This window comes from Felis catus, chromosome F1, assembly GCF_018350175.1.
Source record: "Felis catus isolate Fca126 chromosome F1, F.catus_Fca126_mat1.0, whole genome shotgun sequence".
Taxonomy (NCBI): Eukaryota; Metazoa; Chordata; class Mammalia; order Carnivora; family Felidae; genus Felis; species Felis catus.
The window spans coordinates 62589502-62611163 of NC_058384.1; the positions used below are offsets into that span (position 1 = coordinate 62589502).

Sequence of the window (21662 nt, forward strand, 5' to 3'; positions counted from 1 at the left end):
TACAAGACGCATTCCATAGTTTAGATTTTAGTGACTTTTATAACATTCTTTAAAAAAACAAACAGTATTGTTAGTTTGAATCGATTATTTGAATGAAGACTGACTTTGCCAACCAGGTAACAGACGTATCAATAACCTACAGAAGTCCCACCCGAGATTCCACGAGTCTATCGGCTGTTTTCATTCTCCTCTAAATGTCAGTGAGAGCTTGTTAACACAGCGTATTTCCTCTCGCTGACGAAGATCTGTTTTTCCGTATCATCTGAAGGCTGGATACTTCTTACCCAAAAACATTCCTCCTGTTTCTCTATTCTGTGCCTTCCATCTCATACCGACTGCTGAGGTTCATGTCAGGTCAGATCATGTTAGCCCTTAATTCAAAATCTCCAAAGACCTTCCCCACTGGTTTAGAGTAAAGGTGTCTGGAGTCCCACGAGGCTCACTGCCCCTGATCTGCCCCTCCATTAAGGCAGACGTGCTGTAATGCCCCCTCTTTCTCTCTCTGCTGGAGCTACACCAACCTCCTCAAACCTGCCAGGCAAGTTCAGGGCCTTGAAACTTGCTGTTCCCTCTATCTGGAACTCTTTTCCTCATCCCCTTTGTCTTTCAACTCAAATGTAACTTCAGCTTGCCCCTCCCTACCACCCAACAGAAAACTGCACCCCCCGACACACACACACACACACACACACACACACACACACACACACACACAGCACTCCTTTAACCTCTTCTCCATAGACCTTTTCTCCACAGCACTTATTGCTACATATCCTTGTGTCTGGTTGTGTCACTATTGTATCCCCCAGCCTAGAACATAATAATACGTGCTCAATAAATACTCCTTGACTACACAAACAGCAATGATGCATTTAGTATGCGCCTGACCCTGAAAGAGATAAATGTTGTTACTACTACCTTGGCAATGATTTTTCACTAAGATCAGAGCGAAATGTCTTTCATTTCTTTTTTCAGTTGCCAAGAATTTTCATATAATATTGAGCCAAAACATAAAAATAATAATCCAGGAGCGCCTGGGTGGCTCAGTTGGTTAAGCATCCGACTTAGGCTCAGGTCATGATCTCACAGTTCATGAGTTCGAGCCCCACGTCGGGCTCTGTGCTGACAGCTCAGAGCCTGGAGCCTCCTTCGGATTCTGTGTCTCCCTCTCTCTCTCTGCCCCTCCCGTGCTCGCACTCGGTCTCTCTCTCTCAAAGATAAGTAAAAACATTAAAAAAGAAATTAAAAAAAAAATCCACAACCAGAGGTGACTTCACCCAGCAGGGGACACGTGGCAGTGCTGAGAGACACTTCTGATTGCCACAGCTGCAAAGGGGGGTGGGAGGAAGGCATCTGTTGGGCAGAGGGTTGGGACGCTGCTAAATACCTATAGTGCACGTGACAGCTCGCCCAACGAAGGACCATGCAGCTCAAGCGTCAATGGCGTCGAGGCTGAGAAACCCTGAATAAAATAATCCTCTGTTCCAGAAAAGCAGAAATACTACAGGTAGAAGAAAGATCTTCAAAAGACTTCTCTAATAATCTTAGTCAAAAATTTTTGAATCGTAGTTTTAGCCTGTACATTTCATAGATGAGAAAACTAAGGATCATCGTCACAAAGCTGGTCACACGGAGACTGGAACTCAGGTTTCAGGACTCTCGGGCGGTGAACTTTCCTTCTTTAAATTGGCACCAATAATTCCATTATAATGAGACCCTAACCTAAATGGTTTCCTCACCCTACCTAATCGGAACAAAGTAGGCCACGGTATTTCTGTAGCTGACCGTGGCCTAAATTAGCCTATGGTACAGCTCGTGTCACTGGTGCTCACAACGGCTCGAAAGTAGATTTTATACTTTTGAAGAGAAAAGTTGTAACTGATTAAAAACAAAATGCACGCCTAGTGCAGAACCTTTGGAAAAAAGCAAAAAGTATAAGAAAATAAGAACATCCGTAATGCAAAACTCATAATTTCTAGCAACGTTTCTGGGTACATCTTTCGACACAACTAAACAACATTTGTTCAGAATTTTAGTAATCTCTGAGTAATTCTGAAATTATGAAAATGTCCACTTACTTGTCCCCTGCCAGGATTTTCCTTTGGAACAAGGAGAGAGACCACTGGTCCATATTTTTGACACTCCTCTTTTACATCTTCTACAACATCTGATTATGAAAACACATTACAGTAACCACATTGCTGAATTACTAAGCACTCATTATTTAAAAACTTTAAATCATCAAAGAATTCAGGAATCCGTATCTAAGTAATGAGGTCATTTTCTACACCTTCTAAAATTAAGCTTAAGGATAATATAAACTCAAAGCATTTAATACGTCCCACTTTTCCAATTGCTTTTTTCTTCCCCTTCCTGAAGACAACAAAAATTATCAGTTTCTTCTGTATCCTTCCCTAAATATTAAGCTTATACAAGCAAATATGATCATATATGCTTTTTTTCTAAGTAAAAAATTCCAATCTTGCTTTTTTTTTTTTTTTTGAAGTTCATTTTGAGAGAGAGAGTGAACAAACAGGGAAGGAGCAGACAGAGAGACAGAGAATCCCAAGCAGGCTCCACACCGGCAGCATGGAGCCCGATGTGGGGCTCAAACTCACAAACCGTGAGATCATGACCTGAGTCGAAATCAGAAGCTTACTGACTGAGCCGCCCAGGTGCCCTCACTGTGTGGTTTTAATGAGCATTTCAGTAGATGAGAATGAAATATAGGAGACTGACTCACATACCCTTTACTATAGTATCCAACTATATCCTTTACCCACTATTTACTGGGCCGACTTGTAAGAGCTCTGTGTTAAGAGCTATTAAGTTAAATAATTTTTCCCTTTATTCTCTTGATGTGGAATCTCGATCTTAATCCTGATTTGGAATTTATTTTGGTCTAAAGGGGAAGGTTTAAATCCAACGTCCTGTCCCACCCCCACCCAGATTCCAAGACAGTTGTCCCAATACATAGGATTTCTAGCTAAGCAAATTCATCTAACACTAGTGAGCGTTCCTGATGACGACCTTACTAATCAGAGCTAACAAAGGTATTTAATGCTACTATGTTGTCTGTGACACTTTAGTTCATGAGATTCTTAAACACTAAGATTTAATAGCAACGTGTAAACACTCGATGTATTTACGTGCAGGAATAAAGCGTTATACAACAAAATACAAAGAAAAGAGGAGGCGTAATATGCCCAAGATATATTCAAGAAAGCCCAAGCCTGAGTTTTACAAACAAAATTAGGAGACGGAAGTAGGTGCTGAAGACAGTAAGTAGATCGGCACGAAGGACATAAGTGGTATTACCAAGAGATTATTTAGAGCCCCTGGTGCATCATGACCTGATTAAAACAATGTTGAAGGCAAGACTATTCTTTCCGATTAACAGGCATCCTGGAAAGCTGAGGCTGCAGATTCTCACAACTATTACAGATTCAAACAAATTACGCTTGTGTCATTCGTCAAATAATGACATAGAGCCCAGGGACATTAAATAATTTACCCTTAAAGGCACAGTGTGATCAAGTTAGCTTTATCTGTAACGGTTTTAATTTTCCACAAAGAAAATGTTTACTATGAAACAACTGGTATTTTTAAATTGGGTCCTGCTTGAGCCCATTCACCGCTCTGCTTCCAGAACACTCTTTCTAAAACAGAAGTCTGACTATATCACTCCCCTATTTTAACTTTTTCATGGCTCTTTATTGTATTCAACCAAGCACAAATATTTACTGAGTACTTATTTCATAAGCCAGGGACTGTTCTATCCCTGAGGTATAGGTTCTCTTGTGTCATATTCCAGTGTTACTGTCTCTGGGATAAAATCCAAATTCTTTAACACAGCAAATGAGTTTGTTATAGATCTGTATTCCCGGCTATTTCTTCGGCCTTGATTGACCGCTCCCCAATCAACATCCTAAGATACAACCACACCAAACAGTTTGTTATTCTCAGAACATGCCACGTTTTCTCTCATCTCTCACCTTTATGCCATTTCCTCATCAATCCCTCAACTCTTAGCCAAGCAAGTCCGGTTACTACTAACAAGGCTCAGCCATCACCTCCATAGAGACACCCTCACGGGTCACTCAACCTGGGTTAAGTACCTCTCCTCTCTGCCTCTGTACATTACCCTACTTTCCGATTTATCAAAACTGTAAGCATTTGTTGACATAAATGTCTCTTGCAGGGGTGCCCGGAGGGCTCAGTCGGCTGGGCATCTGACCCTTTATTTTGGCTCTGGTTATATCTCATGGTTCGTGGGTTCAAGCCCTGCATCAGCCTCTGTGCTCACAGCGCAGAGCCTGCTGGGGATTCTCTCTCTCTGCTCCTCCCCCATTCGTGCGTGCTCTCTCTCTCTCAAAATAAACAAATAAATATGCTTTATAAGGAGTTAAAAAAGATACGAAAAAAATTAAAATGTAATTTAGGAAGCAGTTACCTTCATACTCCTCTTCATTCTCGAGATAATCATCATCCAGCACATTCAGTAGCCTTAGCACTGGAGTTGGAAGCATCACCAGATCTTCAATATGAGGGGCTGTTGAGGTTCATACAACATGGTTAAGTGTAAACTCCCCCAAATGAATGGATGAACACTAGGCAAAGGAGCATGGGAACAGAATGTAAGTGAGTTCTGATGTCTGACCGTCAAATGACCAAGGAAGAAACAAAGCCGCAGGCAGCTTACCGAAAGGAATGCTGAAGAAGGGGCTGCACAGTGCCATCTCAGCAGGGATTCTTCTGCCTGGGTCGTCGTGAAGCATGCTAAACACACAGACAGGGATCTTTGTGACTATCGTCAAGTCTTATGAAAACGGAACCACTGAAGACAATTAAAATGTCTAATGTTCACCGCAACATTAACTATGTCAGCATGGCTTCCTGGAGCATTCATCTACAAAATACACGAATGCTGTTTGCAAGTAAGTGGTTCAATAACTCATGATACATCCCTAGGACACAATACTGTATTTCGATTTTTTATTATTTTTTGAGAGAGAGCGCACACCCGCAAGTGAGGAAGAAGTAGAGAGGGAAACAGAGAATCCCACTAGCAGACTCTGCCCCTTAGCGCAGACCCTGACACAGGGCTCGAACTCACGAACCGTGAGATCACGACCTGAGCCAAAATCAAGAATCAGACGCTTAACCAACTGAGTCACCCAGTCACCCCCAGATACAACTATTTTTCAAATGGGGGAAGAATGGGAAAAGCATATGCAAAAATAACCATTTTTAGTAATCTTCCTAGAGTATTATTATCCTGAGACTGTTTTAATATAAGGTGGAATAAAACAAATGAGCAATTATAAAATATTCTAACATTCCCCTTGTCCTTAAGAACCAGAATTCCTGACATAGAAAGAGAAAGAGATGTGAAATAAAAGTTATATAAAAACTCTGTGGTCTTGAATTTGAATGGGGAATATTCATATGAACTCTGTCCACTTAAAAGGCCTAGAAACAATGACCATCCCAGTAGCAATGAGTATTCCCACATAATTTCTTTTAATGTTTATTTACTTATTTTGAGAGAGAGAGAGAGAGAGAGAGAGAGAGAGAGAGAGAGAGAGAGAACCAGCAGGAGAGGGGCAGAGAGGGAGGGGGACAGAAGATCCAAAGCCGGTTGTGCATCGTTTCTCGGCCTTTTGGCTAAGATCAAGCACAAACGGGGCTCTACACTGACAGCAGAGAGCCAGATGCGGGACTGGAACTCACGAACTGCGAGATCATGACCTAAGCAGAAGTTGGACGCTTAACCAACTGAATCTCCCAGGCACCCCTAGCAATGAGTATTCCCAAAACTCAGATTGTGGTTTTCAAATACTACTTCCTACTAAAAGAAATCAGGCTTCTCGGAGAAATGGCTATTTCCAGGTCTGGGGCAGGAAATGTATAAGATGAATTGGGAACATCTTGTTACACCAGATAGCAAGGAAGCTATAAAAGATAATAAGGTCAGGGACACCTCAGTGGCTCAGTTGGTTAAGTTTCCAACTTTGGCTTAGGTCATGATCTCACAGCTTATGAGTTCGAGCCCCACATTGGGCTCTGTACTGACAGCTCAGAGCCTTGAGCCTGCATCAGATTCTGTCTCCGTCTCTCTCTGCCCTTCCCCTGCTCATGCATTCTCTATCTCTCAAATATAAACATTTCTAAAAAATTGAAAAAAAAAAAAAAGATAATGTCTGCAAAATCCAACTTACACATGCTGACATTCATCAAAGATGGGCAATTTTAGCTTCAATTAGGATAAGAACTGCAATGGGTTGCCGTTACCAAATAATGATACTTTGAACTTTCAAAAGGGAATGATCCCCTTTGGAGGATGACAGAGAATCAACGCATTATGAAAACCAGTAAATAGAGAATCAAGCATTTACTTTGTCTTTGGTTAACCAAATGAAGCACGAAGGACAGAATAAGAACATCACCATTCTACAAACCCTAAGAAAGTAATGGATCTGAGCACTGAATGGTAACAGTTTCTAATAGCTACGTTATGCGCCTCCTTAATGAAAAAACACAATACTATCTGTAGTCTTGCTCCCCCCTACACACCAAAATCAACCCTCTAGATACAACTACCAATTTACAAGAAATAAACAGATATTCATTAAACTATACCAGGGTAACACTGTCAGCAAAATGCAGACTGTGGACAGCTATAGCAAGCCAACAACCCAATAAATAAGGGAACAACAGGGGCGCCTGGGTGGCGCAGTTGGTTAAGCGTATGACTTCAGCCAGGTCACGATCTCGCGGTCCGTGAGTTCGAGGCCCGCGTCGGGCTCTGGGCTGATGGCTCGGAGCCTGGAGCCTGTTTCCGATTCTGTGTCTCCCTCTCTCTCTGCCCCTCCCCCGTTCATGCTCTGTCTCTCTCTGTCCCAAAAATAAATAAACGTTGAAAAAAAAAATAATAAGGGAACAACAAGTAAATAAGGAGAAAGTGGGGTAGGAAATGGAAAAGGACCTTTCAGATTAAAAGAAACTTAAAAAGGATTTTTTTAGAAGAGCAGCACTAAACCGTAGTGTTTAAAGATGCATAGTATAACGAAAACAAGGAAGTAATTACCATAATAGTCAGGGTAGTAGCTGCTTTTAAGGAGGAAGAAGGGTTTAAGACTAGAATGGGGACAGAGGATTTCTGGGGTAGCTAGCAAAGTTCTATTTCTTGACCTCAATGATAGATACAACAGTATTCCTAAGGATTCATTAAGTTACACATTTGTTTTCAGTATCTGTGTTTCATTCTACAATAAAAAAGGTTCAAACAATTTGCATGCATACATAGCAAAATATGTGGAAAAATACCGAAAAGAAATATACCAAGTGCTAACACTAGAAAGTAGGTTTATAATTTTTATTTTGCTGATCACAATTCTCTGTAGCTTCAAAATTTAGTATTTGCTTGTTGTACAATCAAGGGGAAAAAAAATCCCAAAGTCAATACCAGAACTTACATGATCTGATCTGACTTCCAAGTTACAACCTATTACACAGTCTCACAATGCCATCTTTTCTATGAAAAATGCAACTTGTAAATCTAATACCAATCAGATAGTAACAGCTATTTAAAACCAATTTGTAAAACACACACACACACACACACACACACACACACACACAAATAAGTGCAAGTAAAATTGTAAGTCCTTATCTGGGTAAATTCTGTGGACTGTAATGTTAATTTCCTGGTTTTGATATTGCACTATAGTTATGTAAGATGTTACCACTGGGGGAAACTGGGTGAAGAGTACACAGACCTCTTTGTAACATTTTTGCAACTTCCTTTGAATCTGTAATTATTTCAAAATAAGAAGCTGTAAAAAAAAAAAAAAAAAAAAAAAAAAAAAAAAAACAACAACCAACCAAAAACCCAAAACCTACTTGGAAGGTGGTAGGGTTAATATTCCAAAGAAAGAATACTAACTTGATCAAAAGATCTACTCTTTTGCAACACCGTAATTATCTTGTTCGTTTCTGGCCCATAATGAGAGAAACGTGAAAAACCAACTACCTGATAATACACATGATGTCTTATTTTAAAATATCTAGGGGTGCCTGGGTGGCTCAGTCGGTTGACTGTCCGACTTCGGCTCAGGGCATGATCTCGCAGTCCGTGGGTTCGAGCCCTGCGTCGGGCTCTGTGCTGACAGCTCAGAGCCTGGAGCCTGTTTCAGATTCTGTGTCTCCCTCTTTCTCTGACCCTCCCCTGTTCATGCTCTCTCTCTGTCTCAAAAATAAATAAATGTTAAAAAATTTAAAAAAATAATAATAAATAAATAAAATAAAATATCTAATGTTTTGGACCTACTCAGGAAACAAAACCATTATTTCTATCCCCACAGTTTTCCACGGTAATTATTTAAAGTATAATGCATAGCTACCTTATTTTAAACGCTTTTTGGTTTAAAAGCGTTTTGGTCCAAAAGCAAACTCAGTCTTTACTTAATAAACACTCTCTTTAAAAACCTACTTTCGGGGGGCGCCTGGGTGGCTCAGTCGGTTGAGCGTCCGACTTCAGCTCAGGTCATGATCTCGTGGTCCGTGAGTTCGAGCCCCGCGTCGGGCTCTGGGCTGACAGCTCAGAGCCTGGAGCCTGTTTCCGATTCTGTGTCTCCCTCTCTCTCTCTGACCCTCCCCCGTTCATGCTCTGTCTCTCTCTGTCTCAAAAATAAATAAACGTTAAAAAAAAAAATTTTTTTAACCCTACTTTCAAAAAGACCCTACAAGAAACAAACAAAAAACAAACAAAACCCTAATTTCCATCAAGTATACAGGAGTGCCAGAGCTACAAGAGGACCGACGTACGGCTGCCGAGAAGAGCCTCGACGCGATCACCAGAAATAATGTAAATCCTGTCAGTAAAAGCAAACAAGCAAACAAACAAAAAAACCCCACATTCATGTAGTACATGTACACACTTAAGAACTTTAAAGTGCACATAACGTACCTTTTGATAAGGTCTCTTAGGTGATAGGCTGGAATTGCGGCATTCACCACGGCTTTACTGGCAAATATGTGATCGATAATAGCAGAACTGTTTGCCTAAAAAAAGAGACAGAAGTCTTCCTTTAGTTATTCCGCTCAGTCTGTATTTACTGAGTACCAGGCACACAGCACAGTACTATTTGGTAGGTAAAACGCAACAGAAAACACTTCTGAGAGCTTACCACCTGAATGTGCGTAACTCTGAGCTTCTAGAGGAGGAACTTTTTTTTCTCTGTTCTCAGCACCCAGCATAGTACCTGGCACTCTCTATGAATATTACTAGATGAACAAACACGAACAAATGCCAAAGCAACCACATAAGAACATAGTTTAATACAAAGCGAGACAATGAATGTGTGACAGTTGGGCTGGAGTGTCTTAGTGAGGAGTCTTTAACTGGTTTTCAGATACAAATAAACTATGAAAAGAAAGCAACGTAGTATTTAAAATCTGGATCTGCCATATTCATAGTTTAAATCCTGGGGAACGTTATGAGTTCTCAGAAGGTGGAAGTGTAGACACGAGTAAAAAGGCCCGATAACATCCTTATCACTAAAATTTTCTGAATACTTACTAAAGGCAACATGCTATGCTGAGAAGTGGTATCATTTATTTTTTAACCTCAACACTTCTGTGAGAAAAATACTATTATCCTCGATTTACAGAAAGTACACGGTGGTTCGGTTACCCTAAACAACTTAGAAAGCAGCGGAGGCAAGATACGAATAGTTTGACTTCAGAGCCCAGACTCATACTCGTTTGGCAATTTTGCCTCCACAGAAGGTGATTAAAATACAAAATACTGTTTTTATTTAGGAAGGGTGAACACGGGATTTTATTAACGCACATCATGCCTCCAACTTGCATACAAAATGCCTGAATGTGACCTAGTTCTGATCAGCTCTGGACCAAGCAGATACAGCCTAACGGTCTGAAAGACAGTCAAAACTAACACAAGGAATTGATCTGGATCTGGGATAGCACCGAACAAAGACTGCTGAGCCTCTTGATTGTCTGAAAGTACCAACGTGCAACAATGACTCTGGTTTTACTTGCATGGCAGCATTTTTTGCCAAAAGTAAGCATTAGGTACACCCGCGAGACCATGAAAGCATTCCTTCCAGGGATACTTCCGGAAATAGAAGACTAGGGGTTGAGAAGAAATAAACCCTATGTGGTACAAGAGCCATTCACAAACTATGTATTACAAGATACTCAAAAACACTTGTTGCATAATATCAGAACCAATGATTCCTAAACATGGTATTATTTACCAAACCTCTAGCCTAAAGGGGAATGATACCCTCACAACACTGCAGCCCCACAGTACGTTTGAAAACACAGTTAATTCCTAAGTTACGAACATACATAAAGTTCATTCTTATGTCCAGGATTTGGAATTTAGAACTCATGTTCCCACAACAACAATGCTCTAAGCAGCACTCACTTTACCGGCATAGCTCATATATGGAACAAAAGTAAATCTAAAACACTGTGGAACTGAGCACGTTCAGAACACTCAACTGTGCCTAGGAAGAAGAGTATGGGGCCCAGGTCTGAACATCCAGGTGTACGATCTGCCCCAAGTGGCTTACATGTCTGTGCCTCCAGTTTGTCATTTGCAAAAGAATGACCAATATGCTCTCTGATGATCCACACAGAACTGCGAGGAAATTCAGCGAGGCTGTGCATTAAAATACTATGAGGCATTAACTACAAACCTTTACGTAAACATCATTTCACTTATGTACTGTTGCATTAGTAATAGTTTAGGATGTAATATAACTAAATTACTCAACAAAAATCCCTTCTGCCTTTTTGGAAAAATGCACGTATTCGTTTTATCGAGCACTTTCCTGGTAGTCTAGGCACCGGGCCCCAGGCTGAGGTCAGCAGGCGTGCAATACTCACGAGCACATCTGTGTCTATGAGAATAAATAGTAGCACTTAAGGCACCGAAAACGCAGGCAGAGGAGGACGTGAGAGATGAAGTAAAGAGAGGCCCCGGTGAGACTCATTATAAACTGCGTGCTTTTAAATTGGAATTAAGGATTCCGGACGAAAGCGCTGGTGCAGTTTACCTTCCATTCCTGAGATCTGACTGTATGTTTCAGTTTCATTCCTGAGAACATTTCCAGTAAAATGATTCCTAGGCTCCAGAGATCCACGGCTGAGGTGCACTCCGTGTCACTCTGCAGGCCGGCCTGGGCCAAGCAGTTCTGCAGCTCTGCTTCCGGAGCCCGGTACCCGTCTGTCTGAATATACTTCACATCCTGAAGAAGAAGAGGAAGTATGGCGACCAATAAGAGACTGTTCACTTTCCCGCCATCTCGACCACGCATTTACTTCTCTAATCGTGTCACAGACCACCGCCAAACCGAATGCCAACAAATTTGTAGTCCTTGCCGACCCTAGTTATTTGGTTCACTAACCGAGCAGTGCTCACAGGCAAACTGCACGTTTCTACACAGCTGCCCATTTCTTTAGATAATCTCTTGCCTGTTGGGCACTGCTGACAAATAAGGACGCTCTGGGGGCGCCTGGCTGGCGCAGTCGGTTAAGCGTCCGACTTCAGCCAGGTCACGATCTCGCGGTCCGGGAGTTCGAGCCCCGCGTCGGGCTCTGGGCTGATGGCTCAGAGCCTGGAGCCTGTTTCCGATTCTGTGTCTCCCTCTCTCTCTGCCCCTCCCCCGTTCATGCTCTGTCTCTCTCTCTGTCCCAAAAATAAATAAAAACGTTGGAAAAAAAAAAAATTAAAATAAAAAAAAATAAGGACGCTCTGCAAAGAGCTGACAAGCCGTGGAGAACGGAGGGTCTGCCAGAACTGTCACGTGCGTTCTGCCATGAGCCCCAACACGGGGGACGCCAGTAATAGTAATGACCTGTTCATTACCCCACCTCACCCAAATACACGTCCTTTTTTTTCACATGGGGGCAACGAAATTCTTTTTATTTGCGTGACCCCAAGCCACTTCAGTATTTTAGAAATATCTCTAAGAGTCAGGGCGCCTGGTTGGCTCAGTTGGTTAAGCTTCTGACTCTCGGTTTCGGCTCAGGTCACGATCTCACGGTGGCGTGGATTCGAGACCCCTGTGGGGCTCTGCGCTGACAGTGCAGAGCCTGCTTGCGATTCTCTCTCTCCCCCCCTCTCTCTCTTTACCCCTTCCTCCCTCCCTCCCCCCACTCTCTCAAAATAAATAAACTTAAATAAAATTTAAAAAAAAAGAAAAAAGAAATACCCTAAGTGTCCACCAAAGCACTCCTATTATTAAAGTATTTCTTACCTGATTGCCTTCTTTGAAGCTAAGTCCAAAGTCAATGAGTTTAAAACATTCATTCTCTGCACTCCACAATATGTTCCGTGGTTTGAGGTCTGCATGGACATAACCCTCATGGTGAAGAAACGCAAGGGCCTCCAGAACATCCCTGGCACAATGCTGTATCATCCACATAGAACAACCCTGATGACTGGAATATAAAAGCAATTCCGAAACACTGACATCCAGGAGTTCAAGCAACAGACAGCGTGATGGCACATTCGGAGAGAAATGGATTGTAAAAACTCCATACAAAGTCACTAAAGAAAAGAAACAAATTATAATGCTTTCAAAACCAGACTCAGAATAAGTTGCAACACAGATAACTGCAGAACAAATTTGGGATACCCTAGATAAGGAGAACTCTGATGAGCAATCGAGCTTCCACTGTAATTTCTTTTTCCCAAGTAAGATTTTTTTTGGCAACTGGATTATTTTAAAATGAGAAAATCTTCAACAGCTCATTACTGTTCAAAGATATTAAAGACGGCACACTAATTCAAACTGTATCACTAAGCATTCAGTGATGGGTGAATATGCACTCAGGGTACCAAGCAAAAATGATTAAAAGTAAAATCCAAATATTATGGACTCTTAAGACAGATGTGACACCAGGTGAAAACAAAGTTGCAGATTGGTTCTTGATCCAAAACAGCACTCTGGGGGGTACAGGTCAAGGGTAAAGCATTTGATCGCAATAGAGTACTCTATAATCTAAATATTAAAAACAGAATAAACAAATAACATTTAAAAGAGATTTAAAAGACTTTCAAGATGACAACTTAACCTAATCTTGCAAAGACGCAACAAGTCCTTAAGCTTGCAAAAACTGCAAAATAATTTCCCTCTCAAATACCGGGGTTATATACATCATCTAGCAAGCTTTAAAAAGGGGGGGGGGGCAACACTAGTGGTGAAGAAATTCTTCTCCAAAATGGTACTATGAAAAAGGTCACTCTTCAAATTACGTATCGATTATGCTTGCCGGGAAGTAAGACATTTATTTATTAGCCAAAGCTCTAACTAACTATATACACTCTGTTAACGTAAGGACAGCCAAGGCTGTTTTCACAGATCGATCATCAGTAATCATTACCTATCTTACCTATCTGATATTCTGAATACCTAAATCGTGCAACATAGACTTACCAGGGTCGAAGTATAACGTGTTCCTAATTCTCTACTTCCATAAGGGATCCTATGTTAATACTGAGTCACTTCTCCCAAATCCATGCTAAATATGTACCAGGTAACATCTGTATGAGTTAACAGCATTTATCACAAGCCCTAGAAGTATTTCTCATCTTGCACTGGTATGCGAAGATTCAAAAATTTCCATACAAGACATGAGACATCTAGCAAAGATGGGCCTCCTTCCACTAGGAAAGATAACTCTATGCTGATAAGTGCAGCATTTTCTGATGAGACCCGAAGCAAAGCAGAACTTAACTGAGCATCTATTACGTGACACTGGGCTAGGCAGACCACCAACTCCACCCTCCTGCAGACAGAGTGAAGGGGGATGGGAAAAGGGCCAGGATCGGGGGACGAGAGGGCCAGGCCCACGCCTCCCGCCTTAAGGACAGAAGACGGAACGCCAGGCTGAGAGAGGGGGTGTACCACCGGGCTGGGACCTGGGCAAGAAGGGAAGGGAGGCGGCGGCAATTACCGATGTTCCTGTGACCCTGCAATTGCTCCAGCGCCGCCCTCTCTTTGCGGAAACCATACTCGGCGGCCGAGGCCGCAGCGCCGGTGGTTCCCGGCGGTAAGAACTGCTTGAGGGCGCCGGGGGGCGAGCCGGGAGTGCCGCAGCAGCGCACCCGATACACCGAGGCCGAGGAGCCGCTCCCCAGGCGGCTCTGTACCTGCCACAGCCGCCCGAAGGCTTCCAGAAACCGCGGCGGCTCCGCGCCCCACGCGCAGCCGGACCCCGCCATCGGTGCGGACGGAGGGCGCTGGCACGGGAGCTGAGGCGACGCCCGGGGCAGGCCGGCAGGGCCCGCGGTCACATCCCCGCCTGCCGGACCAGCGGCTCCGCAGGGAGGGGCCTGCAGCCGCCTCGCCGACTGCCGAGACCTCAAGCCGCCATGACACCGGAAGCCGAGAGCGCCGGGCTCCAGAAACCGGAAATGGAGGAAGAGCCAATCGTGCAGGCCCGAGGAGGCGGGCCCAGAAGGGGCGGGTCTAGAGCTGAGCGGAGGAATTAGGTTTTGGAGAAAAGTCTGGAGCCTGAGCTGCTAAACTCTGCGGGGTGCTCCCTGCTTCTCAGGCCGACGCTAAGTGCCTTCACGAACGTTTCCTGAAACTGAGACTGGTCCTTTTTCTTGCGGAGGCGCGCCCCTCACCACTGGGACCCTAAGGAGAATAAAGCCCAGCCTACGTTTCTCCTAGACGGCAGCCCAAGGGAAATAGCCCGGTTACTGCAGGAAGGGGTTTGTCACGGCCCCCCACCCCCTTGCCTGTGATCGGAGCAGCCACAGTTCTGGAAGCCCAGCCTCCGTGCTCCTTAGTCCACCTTGCCTGCGACTGCCTCATCAAAATGCATCTGCCCTGGGCGAGGCTGGACCTTGTACAAATGTTTACGTTTTATGTATTCATTCTCTTGCTCATTAAATAAACGTCTTCTAAGTAACATTTAGCAAATATCAGGAGTATCAATCCACAAACTGAGGTGTGCAATGAATGTAGCCTTCCCTATTTTTCTGTCGTTCAACTTTCCCTATTTCAAGCTCCATTCAGATGGGGTGGCAGAATTGAGTTTCAGACAATTTGCCCCCATCTCCTTTTGCTCAGGTGTTGTCTAAGTTCCCAGGCGGGTCGGGTGGCTTATGTGGTGCTGCAAAGTGGAGAGGCTGAGGACCCATCTGCTCTTTGGTAACCTGGGTCATCACCTTGTCTGCTTGCTGCTGAGATGGGCCTTATTTCTGTCTACACGGCCCTTTTGGGGTCTGGAGTAGGGAGAACTCTGCATTCTCCTGCGATTTCTAACAAGCATTTTCCTCTATGTGTAAAGTCCATACTAATCTTGGGCTCTTGAAATACAAAAAAAAAAAAAAAAAAAAAACCAACTCACAGGCTTCTTCTAAGGCAATGAGCACAGCTGTTTATCTGCTCGTATAAAGGGAAGAGAAGGGTACCTCGGTGGCTCAGTCTGTTAAGCACCGGACTCTTGATTTCGGCTGGGGTCATCATCTCACTGTGGGTTCAGCCCTACATCAGGCTCTGCACTGGGAGCCCACTTGGGATTCTCTCTCTCTCTCTCTCTCTCTCTCTCTCTCTCTGCCCTCCTCCCCGCCCCCGCTCACGTGCCCTCTCTCTCTCTCTCAAATTCTCTTACACTGTGATGTCTTCTCATTGCTCCTTTGCTGACATACAAGGTAAAGGAACTAAATTGTATGATTGAGCCACATTCAAAAGGGGTACCCACCAACAGAGCCACCCAGGCACCCCCTATTTACTGCTGTTTTAAATTGCTAAGTTTTGGAGTAATTTTTTAGTAATAAAAGACTATAAACTAGAAAGGAATAAATACTTAATGTCTGCAAAACTTAATCTTATTACAGATTTTTTTTGTAGACAAGTTGCATACATTTATGCTCTAATTAGCAAAGAGTACATCATTTGCAATACCCATATCAGTATAAGGCATTATTATTAAAATTTTGTCTTTTTAATTTTGTAAGCAAGAAATATTTTGATGCAATTCTGTGGTTCTTATTAGAGTATATCTTTTTCTTTTTCTTTTTTTAAAAATTTTTTAGTGCTTTTATTTATTTTTTAGACAGAGAGAGACAGAGCATGAGCAAGGGAGGGGCAGAGAGAGAGGGAGACGCAGAATCTGAAGCAGTCTCCAGGCTCTGAGCTGTCAGCACAGAGCCCGACGCGGGGCTTGAACTCACAGACTGTGAGATCATGACCTGAGCTGAAGTCAGACACTTAACTGACTGAGCCACCCAGGCGCCCTGAGTATATCTTTTTCATACTTTTACTAAATATTTTTATTTTGTCTCCTGTAAATTTTCTTGCAGGATCCACCTGGTATATTTCCTTTTTCCCCGTTAGTTTCCCTCACTCCTGTTGTCTTTCTGCTTAGATTCTCTTCTTTCCATGAGGTTGGAAAACACCAGAGAATCACTTGGAATTCTAGCCTGTAACTGAAGAGAATCCACTGCCCCTCTCCAACCCATTCTTTCTTCTCTTATGAACAGTATCTCTTTGCAATGTGCTATGTATGGATTGAATATTTGTGTGACCTCCCCCCCCCAAAAAAAAATTCTTATGTTGAAACTCTAATCCCTAATGCGATCATATTTGGAGATGAGGGTTGGGGAGGTAATTAGACCATTAGAGTAGAACTCTCATAATGGGATTAGTCCCTTTATAAAAAAAGATACCAGAAATCATGTTTCTACTCTCTGCTCTCCACTGATGTGGGAAACAGAAGCAGGAGGAAATGGTAGATAAAATTAAATTTCCTTCTAATCTGAAGCCCATTGACAAATACTTGAGGCCTGCAAAGTAGGACATTCTTCCTGGAACTCGAAAGTGTCTAATGTCAATCCCTTGCTAGAGGGAAAAACAACCTTGGCTTGACAATAGCAGAGGCCTGCATGATCCTCGGAGCCTTCTTTAGCATATGAAAGCCCTTGTGGAAGCTTCCCTTGCCTTTACCTCCCCGCAGATCCCAAGTATATAATCAATTACTCCTCACAATCCCTGAGTAGCTCTTTCTGCCCATGGGTCCCATCCTGGTGCTTTAATAGAACCACCTTTCCGCACCAAAGATGTCCCAAGAATTCTTTCTTGGCCAGCAGCTCTGAACCGCACCACTTCAAACCACGTGCTCCACCATTGAAGACACTATGAGAAAAGGGCTCATCTGTAAATCAAGAAGAGAAACTTCACCAAGAACCCAGCTGTGCTGGTGATGTGGTTTGGAGTGTTGGGGCTCGGAGCTGATGGCCAAGAAAAGGGTGGTTTTATTAAAGCATGGGGACAGGACCCACAGGCAGAAAGAGCTAGCTGCCCTGGGGTTGTGAGTGATGAGGTCTTGGGGTGACGGTGGGGTGGTCCGGAGCTAATGGCCAAGAAAGAATTCTTGAAGACATCGGGGCCTTTCCTGGCCACTCTAACACAAATCAGCAATTCCTTATGTCCCTGGATTTCCCTGTTATCCTTACATTGCTTTCCTATTTACCTATAGCATTTTTATTTAGCACAGTATATATTTCCTTCCTTCCTTCCTTCCTTCCTTCCTTCCTTCCTTCCTTCCTTTCTTTCATTCTTATTAGTAGATTTCTCTGCCTAAAATGTAAGTTTGATGAGGACAGCTTGGTGTGTGTTCACAGCTGTATTTCCAGTGCCTACAACAGCGTCTGGCACATAATAGGCACTTAGGAAATATTTTTTATTTAATTTAATTTAATTTTAATTTTAAAAAAATGTTAAGGTTTATTTTGAGAGAGGCAGGCAGACAGAGCACGAGCAGGGGAGGGGCAGAGAGAAAGGTAGACACAGAATCAGAAGCAGTTTCCAGGCTCCACGCTGTCAGCACAGAGCCTGACACGGGGCTCGAACCCACGAGAGTAAACGGCCTGTCGTTGGGGTTGCGAAAGAACAAATAAGATTCCCAAGGAAAAGTTCGGTCTGCTCCTGGGACTTTATTTCATCTCATCCCGCCCCGTGCTGATTGAGGTGAGAACTTCCTGCACAAGGGATTCTCACGTGACAGACACTGGAGGGCTGGGTGACAGTGGGGGTGCAGTTTCCATCCGGAGCCTTGGCTCCAAGGGAAGCCCTAAGTCCCCTCTGGAACACCAGTCTGTCCCTTTCTGTATTCAAGGGACGGGTCAAGTGTAGGACTGTGCTGTGGGGCGAAGTCTTTCCTGGCGTACCAGGGCGATGAACTGTCTTTTTTCTTTGTACCTCCACCCTCCTGGTTTGCTACTTTGCTGTCGAGCAGATCAAGCAGAAGCGTCTGTAACATCTGAAGGGAGGACCCGGGCCCACGGCCACCCCCTGCAGGACCCTGGCCCTGGAGCCTTCTCCAGGCAAGGAAGGCCACAGGTTTTCTCATCCTCAATCCTGGACCGTGACTCTTCCCTCAAGGACTGAAGGACACGGCAGGACGAAATGGAAAGGCAGATGGGGAAGCGAAGGTGATTGGGAAAGAGGAGGCCGAAGAAAAGAGGACCGGGCAGATCAGGCCACTCATTTCATTCTCTTCCTTCCTTCCCTTTCTCTCCCAGCACCGAGGAATCCCACAAAAGCCACATTTACAGACAACGCCTTCTGCTCTATTCTCTCTGCTCTATTCTCCACTTTCTGGCAGGAGTGTTAATAAACAGAAGAGATGACCAGCAAAACCAAGGAAAATCCTTGATAATCCGGAAACTGCACAACCATTCCATGCAATTAAGAGGTGTCTCGGATGCCTGAGTGGGGCAGTCGCTGAAGCATCTGACTCTTGATCTTGGCTCAGGTCATGATCTCACGTCATGTGAGCTCAAGTCCCACATCGGGCTCTGAGCTGAGCTGAGAGTGCCCAGCCTGCTTGGGATTCTCTGTCCCTCTCTCTCTCTCTCTGCCCTACCCATCTCACAGTAAATAAATAAACTTAAAAAAAAAAAAAAAAAAAGGATTGTCTCTATCTCTAGATTCAAAAGTGTTGTGTTTTTTATTTTTAAGTTTATTTATTTGAGAGAGTGCATGAGCACAAGTGGGGGAGGGGCAGAGAGAGAAGCCAAGCAGGTTCCACACACTGTCAGCCCAGAGCCCGACTTGGGGCTCGAGCTCACCGTGAGATCACGACCTGAGCTGAAGTCAAGAGCCAGACACTTAACCAACTGAGTCACCCAGGCGTCCCCAAAGTGTTGTGTTTTTATTCCTGATCTTGAAATAGTGAAAGTTCACAAAAGAGATGTATAAACTCGGATTCTTTCAAGTCATCATCTGTCACTGTTTCACTTGGTGTCACAGACTAACTGCCTTAATTAGTAATTTGCACTAAGAGCTGCAATGTTATTATTTCAAGCAGTTTTCCCCTAAAAATTTAAGATTCTACTTATGAATTATCATTCTGGTTCTTATAGCCTGAGCAAGTTTCCATTAAATCCTTTCTGCTTCATTGGCACAGGTATGATGTTAAGGTCCTAATCCTGACGATGTTAGTATGTCCTAATATAATATGAGTACTATATATTTTAATACTGTATCTTTAAAAAAAAGTTTTTTTAAGTTTGTTTATTTATTTTGAGAGAGAGAGAGCAGGGGAGGGGCAGAGAGGCAAGAAAAGAGAGAATCCCAAGCAGGGTCTGGGCTGTCAGCGCAGAGCCTGATATGGGGCTATGATCCCACAAACCATGAGATCATGACATGAGCCCACATCAAGAGTCAGACATGTAACTGAGCCACCCAGGCACCCCAGCACTCTATCGTTTTTTTTTTAATGTTTATTTATTTTTGAAGGAGAGAGAGAGAGCGTGAATGGGGGAAGTGGAGAGAGAGAGGGAGACACAGAATCCGAAGGGCCTCCAGGCTCTGAGCTGTCAGCACAGAGCCCGACGCGGGGCTTGAACTCATGAACCGCGAGATCATGCATGACCTGAGCCAAAGCCGGTCGCTTCACCGACTGACTAAGCCACCTGGGCGCCCCTGTGCTCTTTCAATAGATTTTTATATTGTATTAATTCTTTGGGGGGGAGGGATGGATGCAGAGAGAGATTAGCAGGTTGAGGGGTTTTAGTGTCTGTTTGGGTCGCTCTGGAGCTGTGTAATAATATAAAGTATTGATGGGAGGCAAAGAAACCCCACCCACCACCTGCCAGTTCTCACGAGAAACAGCGGTGACAATTGTCGTCTGCAGCCTGACTTCCCTTATTACTTAAAACACAAAACCCTTTGATTCGTTTCCTTCCCTCCTGACATATTTGTGCTAACTTTTTACTTCTTTTTGCCTCTTGAGTCAAGATTTAATATTCCTAATGAATATCACAGATTTTGCCTTATTTCATAGCGATAGAATAGATTATTCCTCTCTGAATATTTTTGCATATATTAAGCACTCTTTATAGTCTCTTTTTGAGCATTTAACGCATAGCTGAGCTAATCTTGATTTTGAAGGTATCATCTGTATGCAACAGATTTGTGGTAAGACTTGCATAATTTAAAAGTCCTATGAGTTGAAACTCATTTTCCCACAGAAGCAAAAGTAAAGTGGGAATATACACATTTAGGGGACATAAATCCACAACTCTCACCATGTGATTTTGTATTAAGGCTGCTTTGTCTGTCATCATCATTCTCTCCAGAATTTAGTAGAGTCCTTTCTTCCAAGTTAACAGTATTTTTGTCACATCGAGTGGGCATGCCCGTATTATTTCATCTTCACTCATGTCTTCCCCACAGTGGCTAGTGTTTCAGGATCCCTTTACTCTAGTGCAAATTACTGAAGTGTTAGAAGATCTTAAAAATATTTTAAACTATGCATTAGTAAATGCTGACATAAAATCATAGGAATAAGCATGCATCGTAAAGAATGATGTCAGATCAAGAAACAGGAACTCTGAATGATTATGGATTAAGGAAGAAAAAAATATATGGTATTTTATTATAAATAGTTTTGTAAAGATGGCTGCTGACGCTGATTCAGTTACTCAACTGCAGTGGCAAGCTCCTGGGCTCTTTCCGTTTTCCCCGGGGCATTTTCAGTGGGTCAGTTTTCGCCCTTGGGCTTGTTCTTTCCTCAGTGCAAAAGTCTGTTCCCTCTCCGGGCACCTCTTTCCCAGAGAGCATTCAGAAGCAGGCAGCAGGGATGTGGCCAGGGTAGTCAGAGACCACTCTTGCACAATTCTCTCCTCTTTTATCGGGGAATAAAATATTTTTAACTAAACGGCCCAAACGAACTTATGAACCAATCACCAGTGAAGGAAAAATACTACTGTCCTTGATGTAGCGCAGGTATGATTCATCCCCTGGAACTTGCATAATGCTTACGGGAATAAAATCGGGTTTCTATTAGAAAGGAAAAGGAGGAGGATAGTACTTGGGCAGGCAACAAATAGCGTATGCGACCTCCGTGTACCATGTACCATAGAGCTTCACATCATATTTCAATTATTTATTGCTTCCTAACCTAACACTTTAAGAGGTAGGGGCTTAAAACAGGAGTGTACTCTTACTTCTCCTGGTTCTGAGGGTTGACGAGTAGTTCTTGCCTGGGGGTCCCTCCTATGGTTGCAATGAGAGAGCAGGTGAGTCTGACACCTCAGATGTTGGGAACAGCTGGAGCTAGGAGCATCTGTCTCCAAGTGTCACAGATGGGCTGCCTCCCGGTCT

The 21662-nt window shown here is 43.4% G+C and overlaps 1 protein-coding gene across 3 annotated transcripts in view; it reads right to left on the reverse strand.

The window, feature by feature from the left end:
- Positions 1-14628, reverse strand: part of UHMK1 (U2AF homology motif kinase 1) — a 48005-nt gene extending 33377 nt beyond the window's left edge. Inside the window, exons 1-7 of one of the 3 annotated variants that reach the window (XM_023247657.2) lie at positions 13996-14460; positions 12294-12586; positions 11091-11282; positions 8972-9066; positions 4703-4779; positions 4454-4552; positions 2079-2167 (exon numbers count right to left, since the gene is read on the reverse strand). In XM_023247657.2, coding sequence (XP_023103425.1) covers positions 2079-2167; positions 4454-4552; positions 4703-4779; positions 8972-9066; positions 11091-11282; positions 12294-12586; positions 13996-14263 — 1113 coding nt within the window. In that variant the 5' untranslated portion in view covers positions 14264-14460. Of the gene's footprint in view, positions 1-2078; positions 2168-4453; positions 4553-4702; positions 4780-8971; positions 9067-11090; positions 11283-12293; positions 12587-13995 lie in introns of all 3 variants that reach the window. The other 2 variants (XR_006591446.1, XM_023247658.2) reach the window with 2 other exon arrangements.
- Positions 14629-21662: the final 7034 nt, after the last annotated feature.